Genomic DNA, 18471 nt, shown 5'->3' on the forward strand with positions numbered 1-18471 from the left:
TTATCCCTGCCATACAACTAAAGATGATATTATTTCTAATAAATTAATTTGAATAGGTAACAAGTGAGATCATTATTATCTTAACTGTCCAGATTAGAATTAGAATACAGAATGGTTGCAAATCTTGCATTGTTTCATTCTTTGGAAGATGTAATGACAACACAGCTCAAGTAACAGAATGTAACTTATTGGAGGTGGGGGAGGTTCTCTCCATTGTGTTTATTTGCAACTTAATTTTTCTTTTTCAACTACTCCCCAAAACAAAAGCAACTTGTTTTTAAAGCATTTTCATTTTTCTCTTTGCAGTCAAGAAAAGGGGCGTTTTTGCTTCTTCATACTGATTTTTCCCCCTGCAATTCCAAGTAAACCATTTTCCAAGTTATTTTTCTTTTTTAATTTGTAACATAATCACTGCCATCTGTTGCTTGGCTTAGCTGTTCTCTGCTCTTTGTACATATTTGTATATGGGAGTCTGATATTTAATATGTACCAATAGAGGTAATATACAGTAGGGAAATGCATATATATTTATAAAATATCTATATTTACCCAACATATATATGTACAAATTGATTCAATTTTTTATCTGCATCGAAGTGCTAACCTGACACTCTTTTTCTGTGAATGTAAAATCCCAGCTCAACATTATTCTCTATCTATATGATTCAGTTTGGAATGGCAAAGCCTGGTCAATAATGACGTGGGCTTATTTATTATACCAGTCTTTAAAATCAGAAGGAAACTGGAATGTATTTCTCTCCTTTGAGTTATGCTATTTAGTTAGATGAAGAATGAAATTGTCAAACCCTTGTTCTGTCAATTCCCTAGAATAGTATAATGTCAACATTAATGTAAAAGATGGTTTTCAAGCGAGAAAAAGCAAAACTTCATGGTCTCTGTAAATCATCGTAGCTTGACTTACATGGTGACATCTATCTCTAATTATGTAGCTGCTATAGTGGCATTGGGACTTATTTTTAATAAAATGCATCACTATGCAGCTCATTACTTACCTTCACAAATACTTTGAGTACAATTCTTTTCTATGAAAACCAGTGTTTCTATACTGATCCTGAGTTGGTGGAATGACTGAGAACCAGCAACTTTTTCAGGAACAAAACCCTGGGGAAATACATGGGAAAAAAAAAAGACATTTTTTTTCTAACTTGCTAGCACCAAGCATTGAAAGGCATTTGAAGACTTACGTGAAACAAAACAATAGCACTAGGAGCCACCAGAGTGTTTGGTGTTTGTTTCTACATCAGTTAGTTGTGGCTGCCTAGCCTGACCACCCCCAGATTATAAGGATTTTTAAAAGATAGAAACTTTTTTCTCATTTAAAATCTAGATGATTCAGGGTGATTTGGTGGTTACAAGACCTAAGGACTTCTTTCTGTTCTACCAGTCTAGCTCCTGGTTTTCATTCTCAAAAGCACCTTATGGTTGGCACTTCAGCCATCAAGTGAAGTTTCCATGGAACAAGGAGAAGGAAGGAAGGAAAGTGAAAAAGCACATGTCTATTCTATATTAAATTGAAGTCTGTTGGAGGAGGTCATTAAGAGGATGTGACCATGGGTTGACCTAGGACCTGGACCCAGACAATCAGAATCTCCTCACTCCCTTCCCTGAATGCATGTTCTGCCAATCCTTCCCACAGTGGGAGACATTTTCAAGGATGCAGTCTGGAGAGTAAGGTGTTATTGAGGCCACCTGGACCATATATGTGACTGAACCAAGGCAAGGCCTCTATATAAACTTCAAAGGTTCTAGTGGGTGGGTAGAGAGATCTATTTGTCTTGCTGCCAGCAGGACAAGCCTTGTATAATTTCCTTTGCTTTTTAAACCTGCCACGTACCAATTGGAAGGTCTGCCTCTTTCCTTGGTCTGTCCTTGGCCCCCCTCTCCCCACCCTTCCACCAAAGGGCCAGTTTCAAATTTCTCCTGAGGAAACTCCGGGAGGTTTCCAATCAAGAGAGTCCTACTGCTAATGGGTTCTAAGAGAATGGATACAGGATGAGCAACTTGAACCTCACTGAAGAGCCTTTTAGAAAAATAACTTTCCCTCACTGCCTTTGTATGTTTTAAATAATAACATGAATAGTTATAATCAAAGCGTTTGCTCTTCCATTGCTAGGGTGGGGCAAGTATAATGAAATGAGAGAATGCCAGAAAAGAAAAGTCCTGATCTGAAACAAAGCCATGCTGTCGTTTGCTTAAAAGCCCTTGGAAAATGAAGGGCTGATACAGAGGGCTCCATATTTTGTATCGGTTAATGGTGACTGAAATCCTTGTGTAAGAGGAAAAGGGACAAAATTGAAGAATTTAACTCTAATTAGGAAGTGTATACCGCATGACACCAGTCAATAGGCCAAAAGATTTTTTTCAAAGTGTGAATCCATTCATTGTGTTCAAAAGCTCAAAAATAAAAAGAAATTTCCTTTAAATTCTGTCGAGATATCGCTAGAGACTCAAAGCTTGGTGGTTATATTTGAAGTGAGAGAGGATTACGGGTGTGCTGACGTTTATTTTTATAGAACAGTGCAGATACATGTCTGGAAGATAAACTGACTCTTGAAGATTGTATCTTGACACTCCGGAGGCTCTGGAGATGGCAGGAGGGAAGTAGGGTGAGGTGAAGAGGTCTTTCTTCAATGCTTCCAATCTGTCCTGAGGCATTGCTTCTGCGGTCCTCACTCCCTAACGTCTGTATTTTTGTGAAAGCCAGATTCGGCTGAGAGTGTCTCTCTAAACATTTTTGGAGCTGTACTTCCAAATTCTTTTTTTTTTTTTTTTTCCAAGATGGTGTTTAAGGCGATCAGCAGCTTTCAGTGAAAGCTTTTGCTTTACATGAAGGATAAAATGGAGCTTAAATGAACATCAGGTCGTTTTTCTTGTTTTTCCAAAAGAAAAAAAAAATCCCACCATTTTTGTAACATAACTAAATCAATCTAAAAGCTTTTTACTTTTCCGCAGTAGAATTTAGACAAAATGCATTGTGCTTTTAAGAAAGGGTTCAAATAAGAGCCTCCAGGGAAGAAAAAGTATAGTTTTTTTTTTTTTTTTTTCCCATGTGTTGGTGATAATTTTAAGTTTCTTCTTTTGAGTCTATGCCTATCTCAGTGTTTAACTTGATAACAGATCTCACTGAGTCAGAACTTGGCAATTTCATCATGATGCATGTTCTTATTTACCATCTAAGATGTACAAACTTTATCTCTCATATTGATGTGAAACGTAAAGATGATCCTAATGGTAAATGATATTTATGTCTTGGCTTACATACTCTTATTCACGTAACTGTACTGGGCAGGTGATCAGGGTGACCTTCATCTTGCAGTCATCCAAAGACCCAGGCTAACAGAGGCTCTGCCTTCTTTAACGCGTGACTCCCAAGGTCACCATGGAGGTCATCTTCATCCCAGGCAGCCGGGCAGGGAAAGGGTATGGAGCAGCAGACATGGAGGGTTTTGTGTGCCGAAGACTATCTAATGTAACCCAGATGTAGTTATTCTAGACCTCGTTCTGGGAAGCTTTTCTTCATATCTCTCTGTTATTTCAAAAAATGTAGAGTTAGAGGAATCTGATGCTTACATGCAATTAGAACTCATTTGTTCATAATGGAAAAGAGCTGTTGAATTCTAGAAAGTTAGAGATAAAAATGGATACGATTGAAGTTTATAGAATCAATGCAGGCAAAAAGAGGTTGACTAGATCACAGAACACAGAATTAGGATGCTGTCTTTGAATACTGTACATAAAAAGTTACTCGAAGGCACATAAAGGCAGGAGAGTACAATTATGGAATAATTATAAATGCATTAACTACCACTGATTAACACTATGTGACAAAGGCTTACATACATGATTTCATTTGATTTTCACAATAAGCCTTCATGATAGCATACACTGGCTCTAGGGCCAAATTGTCTGGATTTGAATTCTGGTTCTTCCAACTTACTGGCTGAAAAATCTTGGATAACCATTTAACCCTTGTCTGACTCAGTTCTCTCCACTATAAAATGGAGATAATAACAGTAGCCCTGTTCATGGGGTTCCTGTGAAGATTAATGCATTGAAAGTGTAAAGCCCTTAGAACAGTGCCTTGCACATAATAAGTTTTCATTATTATCAGCAGAGGCGCATTAACATATTAGGCTGTTGGATGTCAGATGGGTAAGAGACTTTCCTAATGTCACACAGCTAGCAATTGGTAGAACTGACTGACAGAAAGTATGTGTATTCAAATTAAAACACCTGCTCTTCCCACTATGGCAGGCTGTGAGTGAATTATGAACTTATAAAAGACTGAAACCACAGTTTCCTAGGGGAATTGGGTATGCTTATATCATATTGTGGTTAAAAGCAGGGGGAAGGTCTCAGGTCTGAGTTGTAGGTTTTAGAAGTGACTAGCATGGTAATTTAGAGTCAGGTTCTGAAGTCAGTATTCTTTGGTTTCAGTATCAGTTCTAAGTTGTGTGACCTTGAGCAGGTTAATTCAACCCTCCAAGTCTCAACTTTATAATTAGTAAAATGGGGGATAATATTATTTTCCATTAGATCAGTTCAGAGTAACAATATGGCTTAAGTAATAAAGATACTTATTACCTCACTTATCAGGAAGTCTAGAAATGGTTCAAAAGGTTAACAACAGTCTTATGAAGGACCAAGGATCTTTTCATATTTCTACTTGGCCATCCTCTTTACGCAGTAATATACTGCAAGAGAAAGGGTTAGGGGAGAGAAATGTTTCCCTAACGCCCTACATTAAAAAAAAAATTTTTAACATTTATTTATTTTTGAGACAGAGAGCATGAATGGGGGAGGGTCAGAGAGAGAAGGAGACACAGAATCTGAAACAGGATCCAGGCTCTTAGCTGTCAGCACAGAGCCTGATGCAGGGTTCAAACTCGCAGACTGAGAGATCATGACCTGAGCCGAAGGCAGACGCTCAACCAACTGAGCCACCCAGGCACCCCTACATTTTTAATCCATCGGGAAGATTTAGGTCTTTCAACCACCTCCTAAATCAACCAAGGACAAAGGAGAATAGGATTCTATAACTGGTGTCGACCAATAGACCAGTAATAGTTCATTCCCTGGGAAGAGGGAGGAGCTACCTTCCCTAAGCATCTGAACCAAATCAAGGTTTGCTTACAAGAAAAAGCGGGTGGGAGGGTGCTGTTGAACAGTAAATGTATGTTATTGAGTGTCTGGGAAGTGTTTAGCTTAGCGCTCTGGCCTATACTGAGTACTCAGAAAAGGTTAGTTTTGCCAACTCCCTGAGGCTGATATTTTGAAGGGCAATTCTGTGTTCTCACAAAAAACAGAACTTTCTATTGTTTTAAAAGTAGAACAGAACACTGAACTTGATGGATCATAGGCCTGGCTCACACGATGTTGGATGTCCTTACAGGTCCCTTTGCATGGCAAAAATTCCCACACTTTAAAAGTATTTCTGCCTTGTATCCTTACCCAGGGGTGTGGAAAATGAGGAGGTTGAACTAACCTGCCTCAAGCCTCATTCTATCTGTTGAAAGGATTTATCCCATAGCCCTCCCGGATCAAATGGCATCCTCTTGATGGCAGAGGAAGCTCTGGGAGCCTATGTCTGTCTTGAAGACAAACGCTGTTCAGAATTCTACAGCTTTATTCTCCTTCTTATAGTCACATTCACATCAACATCTGGGAAGGAACAGAATACCAGATGAATGACTCCACCATCTATTGCTACCATATGGTATGTAAAGAATGACTCTCTGGCTCAGTAACATCAACAATGAGCATCTATTATCATGGTCATAAGTCTTCAGGTTGGCTGGATTCTGGCAAATAGGATGGGTTCTGTTGGATCTTCTTCCAAGCTGGAGATTAGGCCTTGGTCTGCCCTTTATGGCTCCCTGAGTTGTTAATCTCGTGGCAATGACAAGAGACCCAACAGGCAAACCCAAGCTCACAAGCATATTTCAAGCCTTGCTATATCACCTCTCCTAACATCCACTGGCTAAAGCAAGTCTTACAGTCTAACATCAGTGGGGTGGACAAATCACAGGCATCTAGTTGAAAATAGCAAGGTCACATGGCAAAATGTGTGGAAACACAAAGGGGCAAGGGAAAGAGAACGATGAAGGCACACAAAGAAGTCAATCTACCTTCTCATTTGACTAGAACCCACCTCTGATCTTCCAAATTCCTCTTCATGGGTGGGGGGCACATGTCACATCTCATCTGTCTTGCCCTCTAAGCCACTCTGGTGGGTAAACCTATTTGGCCAATAATACTTCCAGTAGATAATGGAGAGATTGCAAGGGGAAAGAAAGAAAGAAAAGAAAAGTAAAGACAGAATAGGAAAGAAAAGAACCACTCTGATGGGATCCATTGTAAGGACAATTGAGAATGCCAGGAACCCTGGAAGCAGAGTCTGGTTGCAATCCTGTGAGAATGTGATTGGTGCCTTCTGCAATGTTACTGGCAAGCAGGGCTTCTGGATTAGAAGGTCTATGAAAAGGATTGCTCAGGTTTTAGTTTAGGGACATGTGACCAGATGAAACAAATCAGTGTTATAGAGTGGCTTCCAAGGACAAGGCAAACCCTTCCCCCCCACTCCCCCCAAGAGAGCAGGAGTCAGGTGTCATGTTCACCAGGTATCCATGGTGATATTATAGTGCCTAATATATAGCTGGTGATCAATACATATTTTTTGAATGCACTGAAGTATTTAAGAAGCAAATTTCCCCACTGCATTTTTGGTAATGTTTGATTAGTTTATAAACACTGGGCCTGGGAAAGCCCTAGGGGTCAAGGACAAATGCTTAAGAGAAAAGAAGGTTCTTTCTCATTCTTTTTTGTTCATATTGTTTCTTCTTTTAAGAAATCAATTTCATTGAGATAAAATTTAGTACTATAAAATATACTCATTTAGTTCGGTGAGTTTTGACAAAGTGTGTACCTGCATAATATAGAACATTTCCAAACCTCCAAAGGTCCCCTTCCCTGTGAATCCCTGCTATTCCTGACCCCAAGCAACTGATGACCTGTTTTCTATCAATATAGGCTAGTTTGCCTATTCCAGAATTCCTCAAACAGAATCCTGCAGCATAACATCTAGTTTCTGTCAGGTTTTAAAGCTTGTATCATTCATCCTTGTGGTGCATGCTCATTCCCTTTTATTTGCTGAATAGTATTCCATCATTTGGGCATACCATCATTAATTTACCTATTAACCTGTTGATTGACATATGCAGTTTCCAGTATGGGCTATTATGAAGAAAGCCATGCACATTGTTCACACAAGTCTATGTGAACTTACTTTCATTTCTCTTGGGAAAGTCCTGAGTTTTATGATAAGTTAATGTTTAACTTTTTATAGGAAACTGCTCTAAAATGGCTTTACCATTTTATACTTTCTCCAGCAATGGATAAGCGTTCCAGTTGCTCTATATCAAACAATGGTATTATCAATCTTAATTTTTACCCATTCTGGTGGGTCTCTCTCTCTTTTAATAAATGAGAATGTTTGTTGAATGAGCGGAGGGCAAACATTATTAGACCTATGTCACTAAATGATGCAGTTAGGAGTCTACTATCCATAAGATACCTCTTTTTCTATGGTCTCTCCTCTCTCTCCCTGTGTCTCTGCTGTCTGACACACACACACACACACACCACACACACACACACACACACCACACCCCGTGGAGAGGAGAGGGGCCTTCTGTCTCTGTGTGTGTGTGTGTGGGGGGGGGGGGGACAAAAACCATGTTTCTCTCAGGGTGGGCTTTCTTTTTCAGAACCACAACTTAACCGTAGCCCCCACCCCCCTTCCAAGACCAGCGCGCTGCAAACCTCAGGCGCCGCAAGGTTTCCCCAAAGAGCACCTCATGCCGAGCCTCTCTACTGCTCTCTTATCTACTAATAAATAATGTCTTTGCAAAGAGCTGGGTTGTGGCCGTCGCTAGAGAGCTCCCGCTAGGGGCTGCCTCTCCGATCCCTCCCAACCGCTCCCTTTCCCCACCCAATTTGGATCGGAAGGCACTCACGCTCCCGCCCAAGTTCGCGGAAAGCCCCAGGGGAACGCGCGGTTTCGCGGGCACCCGGGCACCCCTGCAACCCCGGCATGGGGCATGCTCAGAGGGCGCGCGGGCGGCGCAGGCGTTGGCTGCAGTGGGGCCCAGGAGCCGGGAGGTGCCGCTGCGTCCCCGCTTCCCGGCGCCTGACCCAGCGCGCAAAGTTGGGCTGGAAGCCGCCGGGGGAAGGAGGGACCGAGCCAGCGAGGGTGGCGGGGAAGCTGGGCGGGAGGAGGAAGGAGGAGGGGAAGGAGCGGGGGGGGGGCGCGGGGCGTGTGTCACTCGCGCTCTCCCTCTGTGTATAGAGGATGTGCTGAATGGTGCGCTTCGAGGCGGCGGCGGAGGAGGAGCAGTACCCGGCGGCGGCTGGCAGCCTCGGCCGCCCGGCTCGGCTTCCCTGTGCCCTCCGAGGCTCCGCAGCCACCGCGGGCGCCCGACCCCGCGTCCCGCCCGGGGCATGGCCGGGCGCCTGGCCCCCGTGCGCCCCGCCTGCTGAGCCGCGCCGGAGGAGGTGCGGAGGCCGGGAGGCCGGGGGAGGCCGGCGGGGGAGCACAGTCAAGCGCCTCGCGAGCCGAGAAAGGAGCCCCGCGCCCCGCGCCCCGTCCCTGCCGCGCTCGCCCGGGCCGCCCCGAGCCCCGATGAGCCCAGATGGCCGGGGCTCAGCCCGGAGTGCACGCTTTGCAACTCAAGCCGGTGTGCGTGTCCGACAGCCTCAAGAAGGGCACCAAATTCGTCAAGTGGGATGATGTAAGTCGGAGGCGGTCGGGCTGGGGGGCGGGGGCACCGGGCAGGGCGCGGGGCGGGCGGCGTGGGGGTGGGGCGAGGGGCGCGTTATGCAATGGCGCACGGGAGCCGGCCGGGGCCCGCCTCGGGGCGCGCAGGGTGGCCACTGCCGAGGCGGCTGGCCGGGAGCAGCGGCTTCGCGCGCGCTCCTGTCTCTCCGGGTCAGGGAAATTGCCATCCTTGCCGGGTCTGGCAGGCGCCCCCTGAGGCTCTTCAGGCTTGGGGGCCTGAGGGGCAGTTTTTGCCAGGAGAACGGTCCTGAGAGTTTTTGAAAGTGTGAAGTTGGGACCATCTGGAGAGCGCTGGGGTGTGACCAGGCGCACCCCTCTCCGCCCGCAGACGCACCCCTATACCTCTATGCTCCCTTTCCAGAAGGAACAGGACAGCCCCAAAGAACGAGCTGTTCATTAATTGCTAACCCTCATGGCACTTTTATGGGAGCCCACGCGGCAGGGACACAGCGGTCCAGCCGACAGGTGGTCGCTGATGCCAAACTTCAGCGCCTGGCTCCGGAGTGAGGGGCTTGAGAAGGGCCCGGGAGGACACTCCTGTGAAGGGCTAGAGGGCAGAAGTCGGGGGCATCGGGGGTTCTAGGAGTGCTCAGCGGACGTGCGGGCAAATGGGAGAGCTAGTTTTTGAGAACTGAGCTGGCTGGAGTCTGCAGCTTGAAGCAGAACCCGCAAGGCATTCCCACAATTTATTTTATTACATCTGTTTGCCAAGTGGGGCAGAGCTTTGCCCAAACCCGGATCTCCAGGGTTTTCGCAAGAGCCCTGGACCTAGGACTCCAAGTGACACCCGCTCCCCAACCCGTTGTCTTCAAACACTTAAATTAATATCTTGCTGAAAACATGGGACTCTTCAGACGGAGGCATTATCGTATCAATTATATGTCTGGGTGTAATTCAAAAGGTTTTGTTAAGAACAACCCACCGGGATTAAAACTGAGCTGCAGATAGCTAAGGAAAGTTAGGTCCAATGACGAAGACATCTCTCAAACAGGAGGATGATAGGCGAATAAGGTGTTCATCTCCTCCTGAAAAGATTTTCCACTAGTAAATTATAGCCTGTTATCCTCCAGGGTATTTCTTTAATCTTCTTAAGCCATTTTCCAGTATCTGAACAACAATTTAAATATTCCAAGGTACCGAATCCAATTACTTAGCTGAGTGAGTCTGTGTCTATATTTTGTCCAGTTGGAAGTGCAAACGGGACTAGGGAGTATGAGCACAGCTTCCTTGAAAGCTAATGGCAATTATTAAATGTGTAGGCAAGGATAGAAACATACGTCCTTTACGGATGGACTTACACTTTCTTCTCCATCCCAGTGTAAGGACCAGATGTTTTTGTAATGGAATAGAATCTAAACAATAAATTTGGACCACAGATGTAACGCTTTCTTACAACAACAACAACAACAATAACAACAAAAGATAATGCAGTTCAGCAACAAATAAAACAGTTTTGCCCATCTTGACGTCTCAAAGATGAGAACTGAGGTGATGAGAAAATAAAGGGCCGAAGGGAGAAAGACTTACAGAATAAAGAAGGGTATCCCAGCTCTGCATTTATTCACAGTGATACTTTTAAACAGTGCTCCGAATATCTTATTTGGAAGAAAATAGCCGGCATCACTTTGAAAATGGAGATCTTCTGTGGAACAAGTTTTGACATCTAAGGACGATGATTTTTATTTTGTGCATTTATGGCATGTGTATTTCTTCCTTACCTGCTAATGCCCAGACCATACACTAGATTCTGGGGTGGTGATGATGTGGACAGAATCTCTGCTGTTATAGGCCTACATGGTAGGTGGAGGAGACAGAAAATTATCAAGAACACCAGTGACGTAGAGATAGAAGTGATTGCAAGGAGAGTATTGGAGAGGTCACCAGTCAGACACTACCGTAAGAAGTGGGAAGCACCTCTCCCTGAGCACTGCAGCAGTGAGTTTCTTGGGAAGCCTTACTTTAGTGCACACGCTAAAGGGAGGCCTGTGGAATCTCAGATCTTCTGTAGGGAGAAACCCAGACTGCATCCAGGAGTCCCGTTACCTGGAATATGGTGAACTCTCCTGCAATGTTCCCTTGGCTCTCTGTCTCCATGGTGATCTGTGGATTGAGAAGGAGCGACTTTCTAGTTTCCCATATCCTCCTCATGAGTCACCCCTCTACTCTTGTCGCCCCATATCTGTCCTTCCCAAAATCAAGCCAGTTTAGGTGATCGGGCTAATTATACTCATCCTATTGATACTGTGTGCCGAAAGACAAAGAGAACTACCTGTTGAATCTCAAGGCTTGAGTTTACCTGCTGGGTCTCTTGTCAGTCAGCGTGTAACTTTAGGTTAATCACTTAACCTTTCTGAATCTTTGCAGCCTCTTGTGCAAGACTATGAGAATGCCACTTTTGTTTGTTTGTTTGTTTGTTTGTTTTTACCTGTTTCACCTGTAATAGTTGGAAGTAGCCAATAGGATAAAGTAGCCCTTCTCACACTTGAGTGTCAGAAACATCTGGGCGATTGGCAACACGTAGTTTGCTTGGTCTCACCCCTCGGTTTTCTGATTCAGAAGGTCTGAGGATTGGCCTGAGAATGCATTTCTCATAGAGTCTTGCTGAGTCCACTGGTCTGGGGAACCACACTTTGAAATCACTTAGATAAGGTGTGTGAAGTAACTTAAAAAGTATGGCAGATAGCTACCATGGTCTTGTCAGCCCATGTACATTATTGCAAGTTTGTGATTTTAATTTGATCTCTTTGCATGTTGAGAAATTCATCCAGCTGTTACTTTTCTATCTAAGAAGTAGAAGGACCTCAATGACAAAATCATGGACAATCTTTAGATCTTAATGGCGTATTTTACCAAGTGTCTTTGGTGCCTAGGCTAGCTTAACTTGCATTCATATGTGCTTTTGAATTTCTTATATGCAGTGAACATTTTTCAGCACTGTCACCTGTTTCTAGTGGGTTAGTAGAAAGGGAAAGGGAAGAGAGAAAATTTTTGAGAGGCTGTCTCATCTGTCTTTGAGGAGGGGAGACTGTTGGGTTTTCCCCTTTGGCTTTGACTTTGGGAAATATCCTCTGCCCCCTGCACCAGGGGGGGCATCCCCATCAGCTTGTTTAGAGGACAATTAAATGCTGGAAATAGTTTTAAAATCTCTCAAATACTGGATCTCACTTAAAAACTGTAGAACCCTGCCCTCTGGTCTTTAAGAAGAGGGATGGGCAAACTCATAAAATAGATTCTGAGTAGCCCATTAGAAAGCATAATAATACATTTGAAATGATGAGTATGGGGCTACTTAGAATTGCGGAGAGATTATCTCTTGTTGTGAGTGGTTAAAACACCACAATCACTTACTCTGTTTTTTCTGGCCACTCTATGGAATGGAAGATGTCACCTAGAGGGTGCAGTGCCCTGCATAATCTGTTGGCTACATGCCAGCATCATGGCTGTGGATGCTTTAAGAGTGGTAGTCAAAACCTTTGACATAGGCCCACTAACCAATCACAATAGACAGTAGGGGCAATGGAAGTGGAGCAGGGTCCTGGGAGAACCCTGTTGCACCAGGGCGTTGGCCTTTCTTTGCCTGATCATGAGGAGGGCTGCGAGTCCCCAGGGTCTGTGGAGCATATAGAATACTTCAGTGTTTGAACGACTAGTGGTAGCGTGTACAGTTTAGAAGATCCAAGGCCAACCTTGTCCTCCAGAACTTGGTCAGCAAATATAGGACTGACCTATCGTGGTTATCTGTTTTACCAGTGATACCAAAGGATGCAACTTTATCCTTGCTTTTATTTTGCATTTGTATATTACCAGCCCCTGTGGTGGAGGTGGGTGTAAAGGACTGTGGACATTGTGGGAGAGTTCTGGTGAGATGTGTTTGGCCTTGCTTTGTATTGGAAAGTATGTGGAGGAAAAGAGGAAGGATAAAAACCATACAATTGGCTCCCCCACCCTTCTTCCCAGCCCCTGATGTGTCCCTGTTTAAGCTCCAGGACCTTGTCTCTTTGTTCTACAACCTGTAGGACATGAAAGGTGTCACATTTGTTTGTTCTTTCTTTTTCTCTACTCTCCCCCTCCAAGTTCCAGTGTCACCGTAAGTTACTTAATACATCTCCACCTCAGTTTCCTCATCTGTAATGTGAGGATTGTAATATTTCCTGCTGCACAGAACAGCTGTTAACATTAAGTGAGCAAAGGCATATGCATAGTTTTGTATAGTGCCTGACATCCAGGAACCCTTAATAAAACACGGTTTTTAAAAATATTGTTCTCTCAGTAGTTAGAGGGTCATGAATTTTTCCACAGTGGCCAGTATATGTTAGATGCCTCCTTTATTCTACAAGTGGGAACATCCAGACCTTCCTTTCATTCCCTTTACTATGTGCTTTGATTTTAATATTTTATAATTGGAAAAAGAAAAAAAAAATCAGTGTTTTACTTGTTTCAAAAAAAATTCAGGCGTTTCAGGGAAAGTGAATCCACATAAAAAGCAGGACACCTTTTCTGTAAAGCAAGTCAGTTTACAAAGTATCCAGAAGTTTTATTTCTACTTAAATTAAAAAAAATTATATATATATATATATATATATATATATATACACACACACACACACATATATATTCCACCTAGAAGAAGGAAACTCTTAAACAGAACTCTTGTAATGTAGCAAGAATATATATTTAAAATAAATATGTATAAAACTAATCTTTGTACATTCTGTCTCATAAGCATAATCTAGCCAAAAGTTGCAATTGCAACTGCCTAAGTTGTTTGAGAAGAAGCCTGTGGAAGCTCAAAGGTTTGGATTTGGATTAATGCCCCATGGCTTTGAACCAAGTAGCACTCTCCCCCCTCTCCACCGTTCTCTCCCCTTCAAACAAAACCTCCGCAGTTAAAACAGGTAATCATCATCACTAATAATAATAGAATAAACATGCTTGTATATTGCACATTTCCCAGCATCCTACACAGAAGCTTGGGTAGAGTATTTGCATTATGTAGAATATGCAGTTACAGTTTCCAAAATGATGGCAGCAGAATGATGGAGGGCACTGACCAGATTAATGAGGGAGCTGAGGAGAATGGCTTATGAGATGGGCATTCAGCAGCACTCACTCTGGAAAGGTTATGGGAAATAGAGAAGAAAAGGCTCCGGCTGGTAGGTGGTGGATCCGGACGGGGCCCCCACAGAGGGAGAGGCAGATTTTAGACTGAAAAGCTGGCAGGTGCTCTCTAAAGGGCCACGTACGTATGCCCAGATATGTCCATTTTTAATGCCCAAAGAGCGTTTGTGAATTTCTCATCGACAGTAATTACTTTAAACATAAAAGTATTAACGTTTCCAAAATCTAGTCCAATAAAGCTACTTTAAGCTTTTTATCAGAGCGTAACATGCATACAGTAAAACACAAAAATCTTCTGTCTGGTTGGGTCTGTTTTCACAAAATAAACACTACCCAGTATGCAGCACTGGATCAAGAACAGCACTGCCCTCTCTAGGTGGTACCTTCCAGTCCCTACACCTCCTCCCAGGGGTAACAATCAGCCTGAGTTATAACTTTATAGGTTGGTTTTGCCTGTTTTTGATCTAAAAAAAAAAAAGATTTTTTAATTTTCAGTGAAAACAAAACAAACCCTCTTCAGCCTAAAGCATTTTTTTTTATTACTGCTGAATGAACCCTCTTGAATAATAACAACAGAAGTGACTTACCTTCTGTTTAGATGGCACTTGATTAGGTCCTTATCTGTCCTAAGGTGAAGTCTGGGAAGTGGAGCAGGTGTAAATGCCCTGAAGGAGGAAATAGTTGAGCAAAACTCTGGTAGTTTAACAAGGAAATGTAATGCCTACAGGCTGTTATTGGCATAGGAAAGGAGACCAGCAGAGTGCTGTTTGTGGAATCTATTTTTCTCTTCTAGATTTTCTCTCTTATCTTGCCTGACTTTGATATTCCTACCTGTGGTGTATTAGGATAATTTGCTCTGGCTATTAGCATATCTTGAATACTTCCCTTGAAAGTTCAGTCTATCAATAAATAGCTTCAAATTATATTTACCTGCAATGATGTTTAAATGGGACAGGAACATTTTCCTTTTTTATGTTGAACTTGGTGACCTGTGGTTAAACGTTTCTTTATCAGGATTGTTTCATGTTATCATGAACAAGGAGTGCCGGCAGAAAATGAAATAAGATTGATTGTGAATTGTTGACTAATGCTATGGGTCTCACCTAAATAACACATCCTTGGTGACTGAAAATGTTGCTTTTCCTGTTACCCACGCTAATATTAGGTTCATGCAGCCTTTTCAGATCATAAGTTCCACCTGCTCAAATTTCATAATGCTTCTCTTTCCCTGTTTGTGCCATGTCCAATGCCCAAATCTAAGCCATGTGCCCCTGTGCATCAGCAGGGAAAGCAACTGGAGACATACTTCTTCCTTAAAATTTTTCTAATTTTAGAGAGAAAGCAAAAGAGCGGGGAAGAAGGGCAGAAGGTGAGAGAGAATCCTAAGCAGGCTCCATGCTCAGTGCGGAGGCCCGATGCTGGCTCAATCCCAGGACCCTGGGTTCATGACCTGAGCTGAAATCAAGAGTCAGACGCTTGGCCTACTGAGCCACCCAGGCGCCTCTGGAGACTCGTTTCTGAGATCAGTTACATACGAGCTCCTAAGGAAGCCATCAATTTCTGTAAAAAACTGACAAATATCACGTAAAGAACACTAGATTCTGTAAGAGTTCTTCGATTCCCCTCTGATCTGATATTTGATTTTTTTTATTATCTTCTTCACATGTTAATTTCAATTTTTTTGGAAATTTTAACTTTAATTTCTATTCTGAACAAATGCTTAGGCATATGTCTTCATTGATATTCACTAAATCTGTATATTTGTCAAGAAACTAAATTATTGTAAATGGAGAAACAGACTATTATATAAAATAAGAAAACATTTAGTATTAAAATAGAATAAAAGCATCCCATATCTGTTTTGTTTTTTTTTTTTTTAATTTCAGGGGCTCTTTCAGTTCCATGTTTTGTTTCTTTTATTGAGTTAAAGTTTTATGAGCAAGTTCAGGGAAAATGGATCAGTTTGCAAAGAGAAACACTTTTACCTGAACTAGTCCTAGTGGATATCAGTCTATAACATTGATACTTAAAAAATTAGGAGATTATTTTGCTGTTAAAGAATCTAATTTTCTTTGGAACTTGTTTATAAATTAGGTAAGAGAAAGTTAATGTGATTCATTTTATAGAAGAGGCCACATGGACTTAAAAAGAGACAGAAGACCACAGAACAAGTCAGTGAGTGGGCTAATAGACTAAAAAAAAAAAAAAAGTGCTAACCATGATGCATTCTCAGGTGTTCTGTCTCAGATATTGTTGAGTCTCACTTAGCATCAATTTTCACATCCTCTTAGTGGAATTTTTTAAAATGCAGAATCTGGAAATCCAAAGCTACATTGACTCTCTGGAAGCATCTAATATTCTGGCTGTAAATTAAGTTCCACCAGCATGAGAAGCAGTCATATGAGATTTAGAGGGCAGAGATGTGAAAGAGACCACCTTTCTATATTCCTGGGGTTGTTTCCATAGAAATGTGAGGTGTTGAAGGCAGAAGCATTACTTTCTGTAATTGTTCATAAGTGGCTTATGTCCAGGGCCATGGGTCTAATGAGGCAATGGCAAGAGGGGGTGCTCACTGTTCTCACATTACTCTTCTTTTGCCTTGGGCTAAACTGTTGGGTTTTTGACTCCAGGAGTTCCTTCCTGATTCTTACCTTTCTGAATGTGGTGAAAGCAATAGGTTTCCTCAAGGGTCAGTGCTGTGGTGTTCTGGGGTCATTCATGGAGGCCTAACCTGAAGCCCACTTCACCAATCCTTGAGATTCTGTCCAATTACCTGTAATTAAATCCTTTTATGTTCAAAATTTCTAGAGAGGTTTCTGTTTCCCTCACTAACCCCTGCCTGATCTGTCTTTTATTGTTCTAAGATTTCATGATTTTCAGTCCTTATATGCAACAAATATCTGTATCCCATGGAGTTTGCTCCTTCAATATTACATTTGAGTAAAATGGAGTTTTGCTATAATGTTGCCTTTGGAGCTCAATATCGAGAGTGAATCCTAATCACAGGCAGTTATACTTGTAAAGCACTGTTATTATTTATTTATGTTCACCCCTGTTTAGTCATCAACACCACCTTTAGTGGTAGGAAAAGGGCAAGTGTTATTCCCATTTTACATAGAAGGAAACAGAGGCTAGTCAGTTGTGACTTGCCCAAGGACATACAACTAGTTGGTTAAATTTAAAACTAAGTCTTCTGGTTATATTCTCTTTACAGTCTACCATGGTATCCCCAAACAGGATCCTTTAGGTAACAAAAGACTTTTTATTTTCATTTTATTTATTTTGAGAGAGAGAGAGAGTGCACAAGTGGGAGAGAGAGGCAGAGGGAGGGAGGAAGGGAGGGGGGAGAGAGAGAGAGAGAGAGAGAGAGAGAGAGAGAGAGAGAGAGAGAGAAAGTCTCAAGCAGACTCCATGCTCAGTGCAGAGCCTGATGCAGGGGCTTGATCCCACGATGCAGGGATCATGACCTGAGCCGAAATCAAGAGCCAGCACTTAATTGACTGAACCACCCAGGCATCCTGGTAATAAAAGACTTAACCATCCAGATCAATACAAGTTAAAAAAGATTCCTTGACTTCTCTACAAAATCTCCCTGATTTTAGGATTCATACAAATGGGGTTTATGTCCCTACAAACTTATCCCTTTTGGCTACTGTTTTCAAAAACAGGTATGGTGTATATACAGAGTTCATTTTTGTCTACATTGTGTTACATGGGAACATAGGAAAGCCTCATTGCTACTTTGAGGCACAGAGGCCAGTGTATATTATAGTCTACAAATGTTCTCTATCAGTCATTCAGTAGGGAGACATGGTATATTTAGATATTCAGGAGTGGCGTTAAAACAAAGGTCATTTTTTCCATTGCCTGATAAGTGACATTTTTGTATCTAGCAAGACTCATTACATGTGCTTCTCCACCTTTTTCTTTCCCAACATACTTGCAAAATGTTGTCTTTTGTTGGATTCCCGTTAAGACTGGTCCTGTGGCTTCTTACAGAAATCATTGATCTTGGAAAATTTGGTAGGCATGATGGGAGTGTAGACGATGAGTGACCTGACCCAAAGCAAGATGCAGAATGGCTTGAATTCAAGGTAGTATCAGTCGAGAGGCCAGATCTAGATTGCTGGTGCAGGAACATGTGTACAGGCAGGTGGATATCCCTTGTCTGTGTTACAACTGGACCACGGCACTTGGAGGACTATAGCTTTATGTTATTTATCTTCTTTCCCTAGGGCAGAGCATAGGCTTGGCACTCGGTAGGTACTGAGGGAATGTTTGTGGAATGAAGGAAGTGGTCTGGTGTGTGTCTGGTTACGGTGGGTTCACACAGGGGAGCATGTCATCTTGAGGCAGACCTGGAAGGTGGTCATGCTCTGAAGAGACCTTCCTGACACACTGTCTGTGGTGTTGGTTGGAAAGCCCTGCTCTATGTCCTTCCATTCTCTCAGAAATCTCCCAGAGTCCAAAGGGACTCTGTGGCCTTAGTTTCTCTC

The 18471-nt window shown here is 42.7% G+C and overlaps 1 protein-coding gene across 3 annotated transcripts in view; it reads left to right on the top strand.

Annotated features, from left to right (window-relative positions):
- The first annotated feature begins 8670 nt into the window (after positions 1–8670).
- PLCB1 (phospholipase C beta 1) overlaps positions 8671–18471 on the top strand; it is a 702980-nt gene continuing 693179 nt past the window's right edge. For 2 of the 3 annotated variants that reach the window (XM_030310080.1, XM_030310081.1), the window contains exon 1: positions 8673–8810. In XM_030310080.1, the coding sequence (XP_030165940.1) occupies positions 8712–8810 (99 nt within the window). In that variant the 5' untranslated portion in view covers positions 8673–8711. Of the gene's footprint in view, positions 8811–18471 lie in introns of all 3 variants that reach the window. The other variant, XM_030310083.1, reaches the window with a different exon arrangement.

Source organism: Lynx canadensis, chromosome A3 (assembly GCF_007474595.2).
Source record: "Lynx canadensis isolate LIC74 chromosome A3, mLynCan4.pri.v2, whole genome shotgun sequence".
In the NCBI taxonomy this organism is placed as follows: Eukaryota; Metazoa; Chordata; class Mammalia; order Carnivora; family Felidae; genus Lynx; species Lynx canadensis.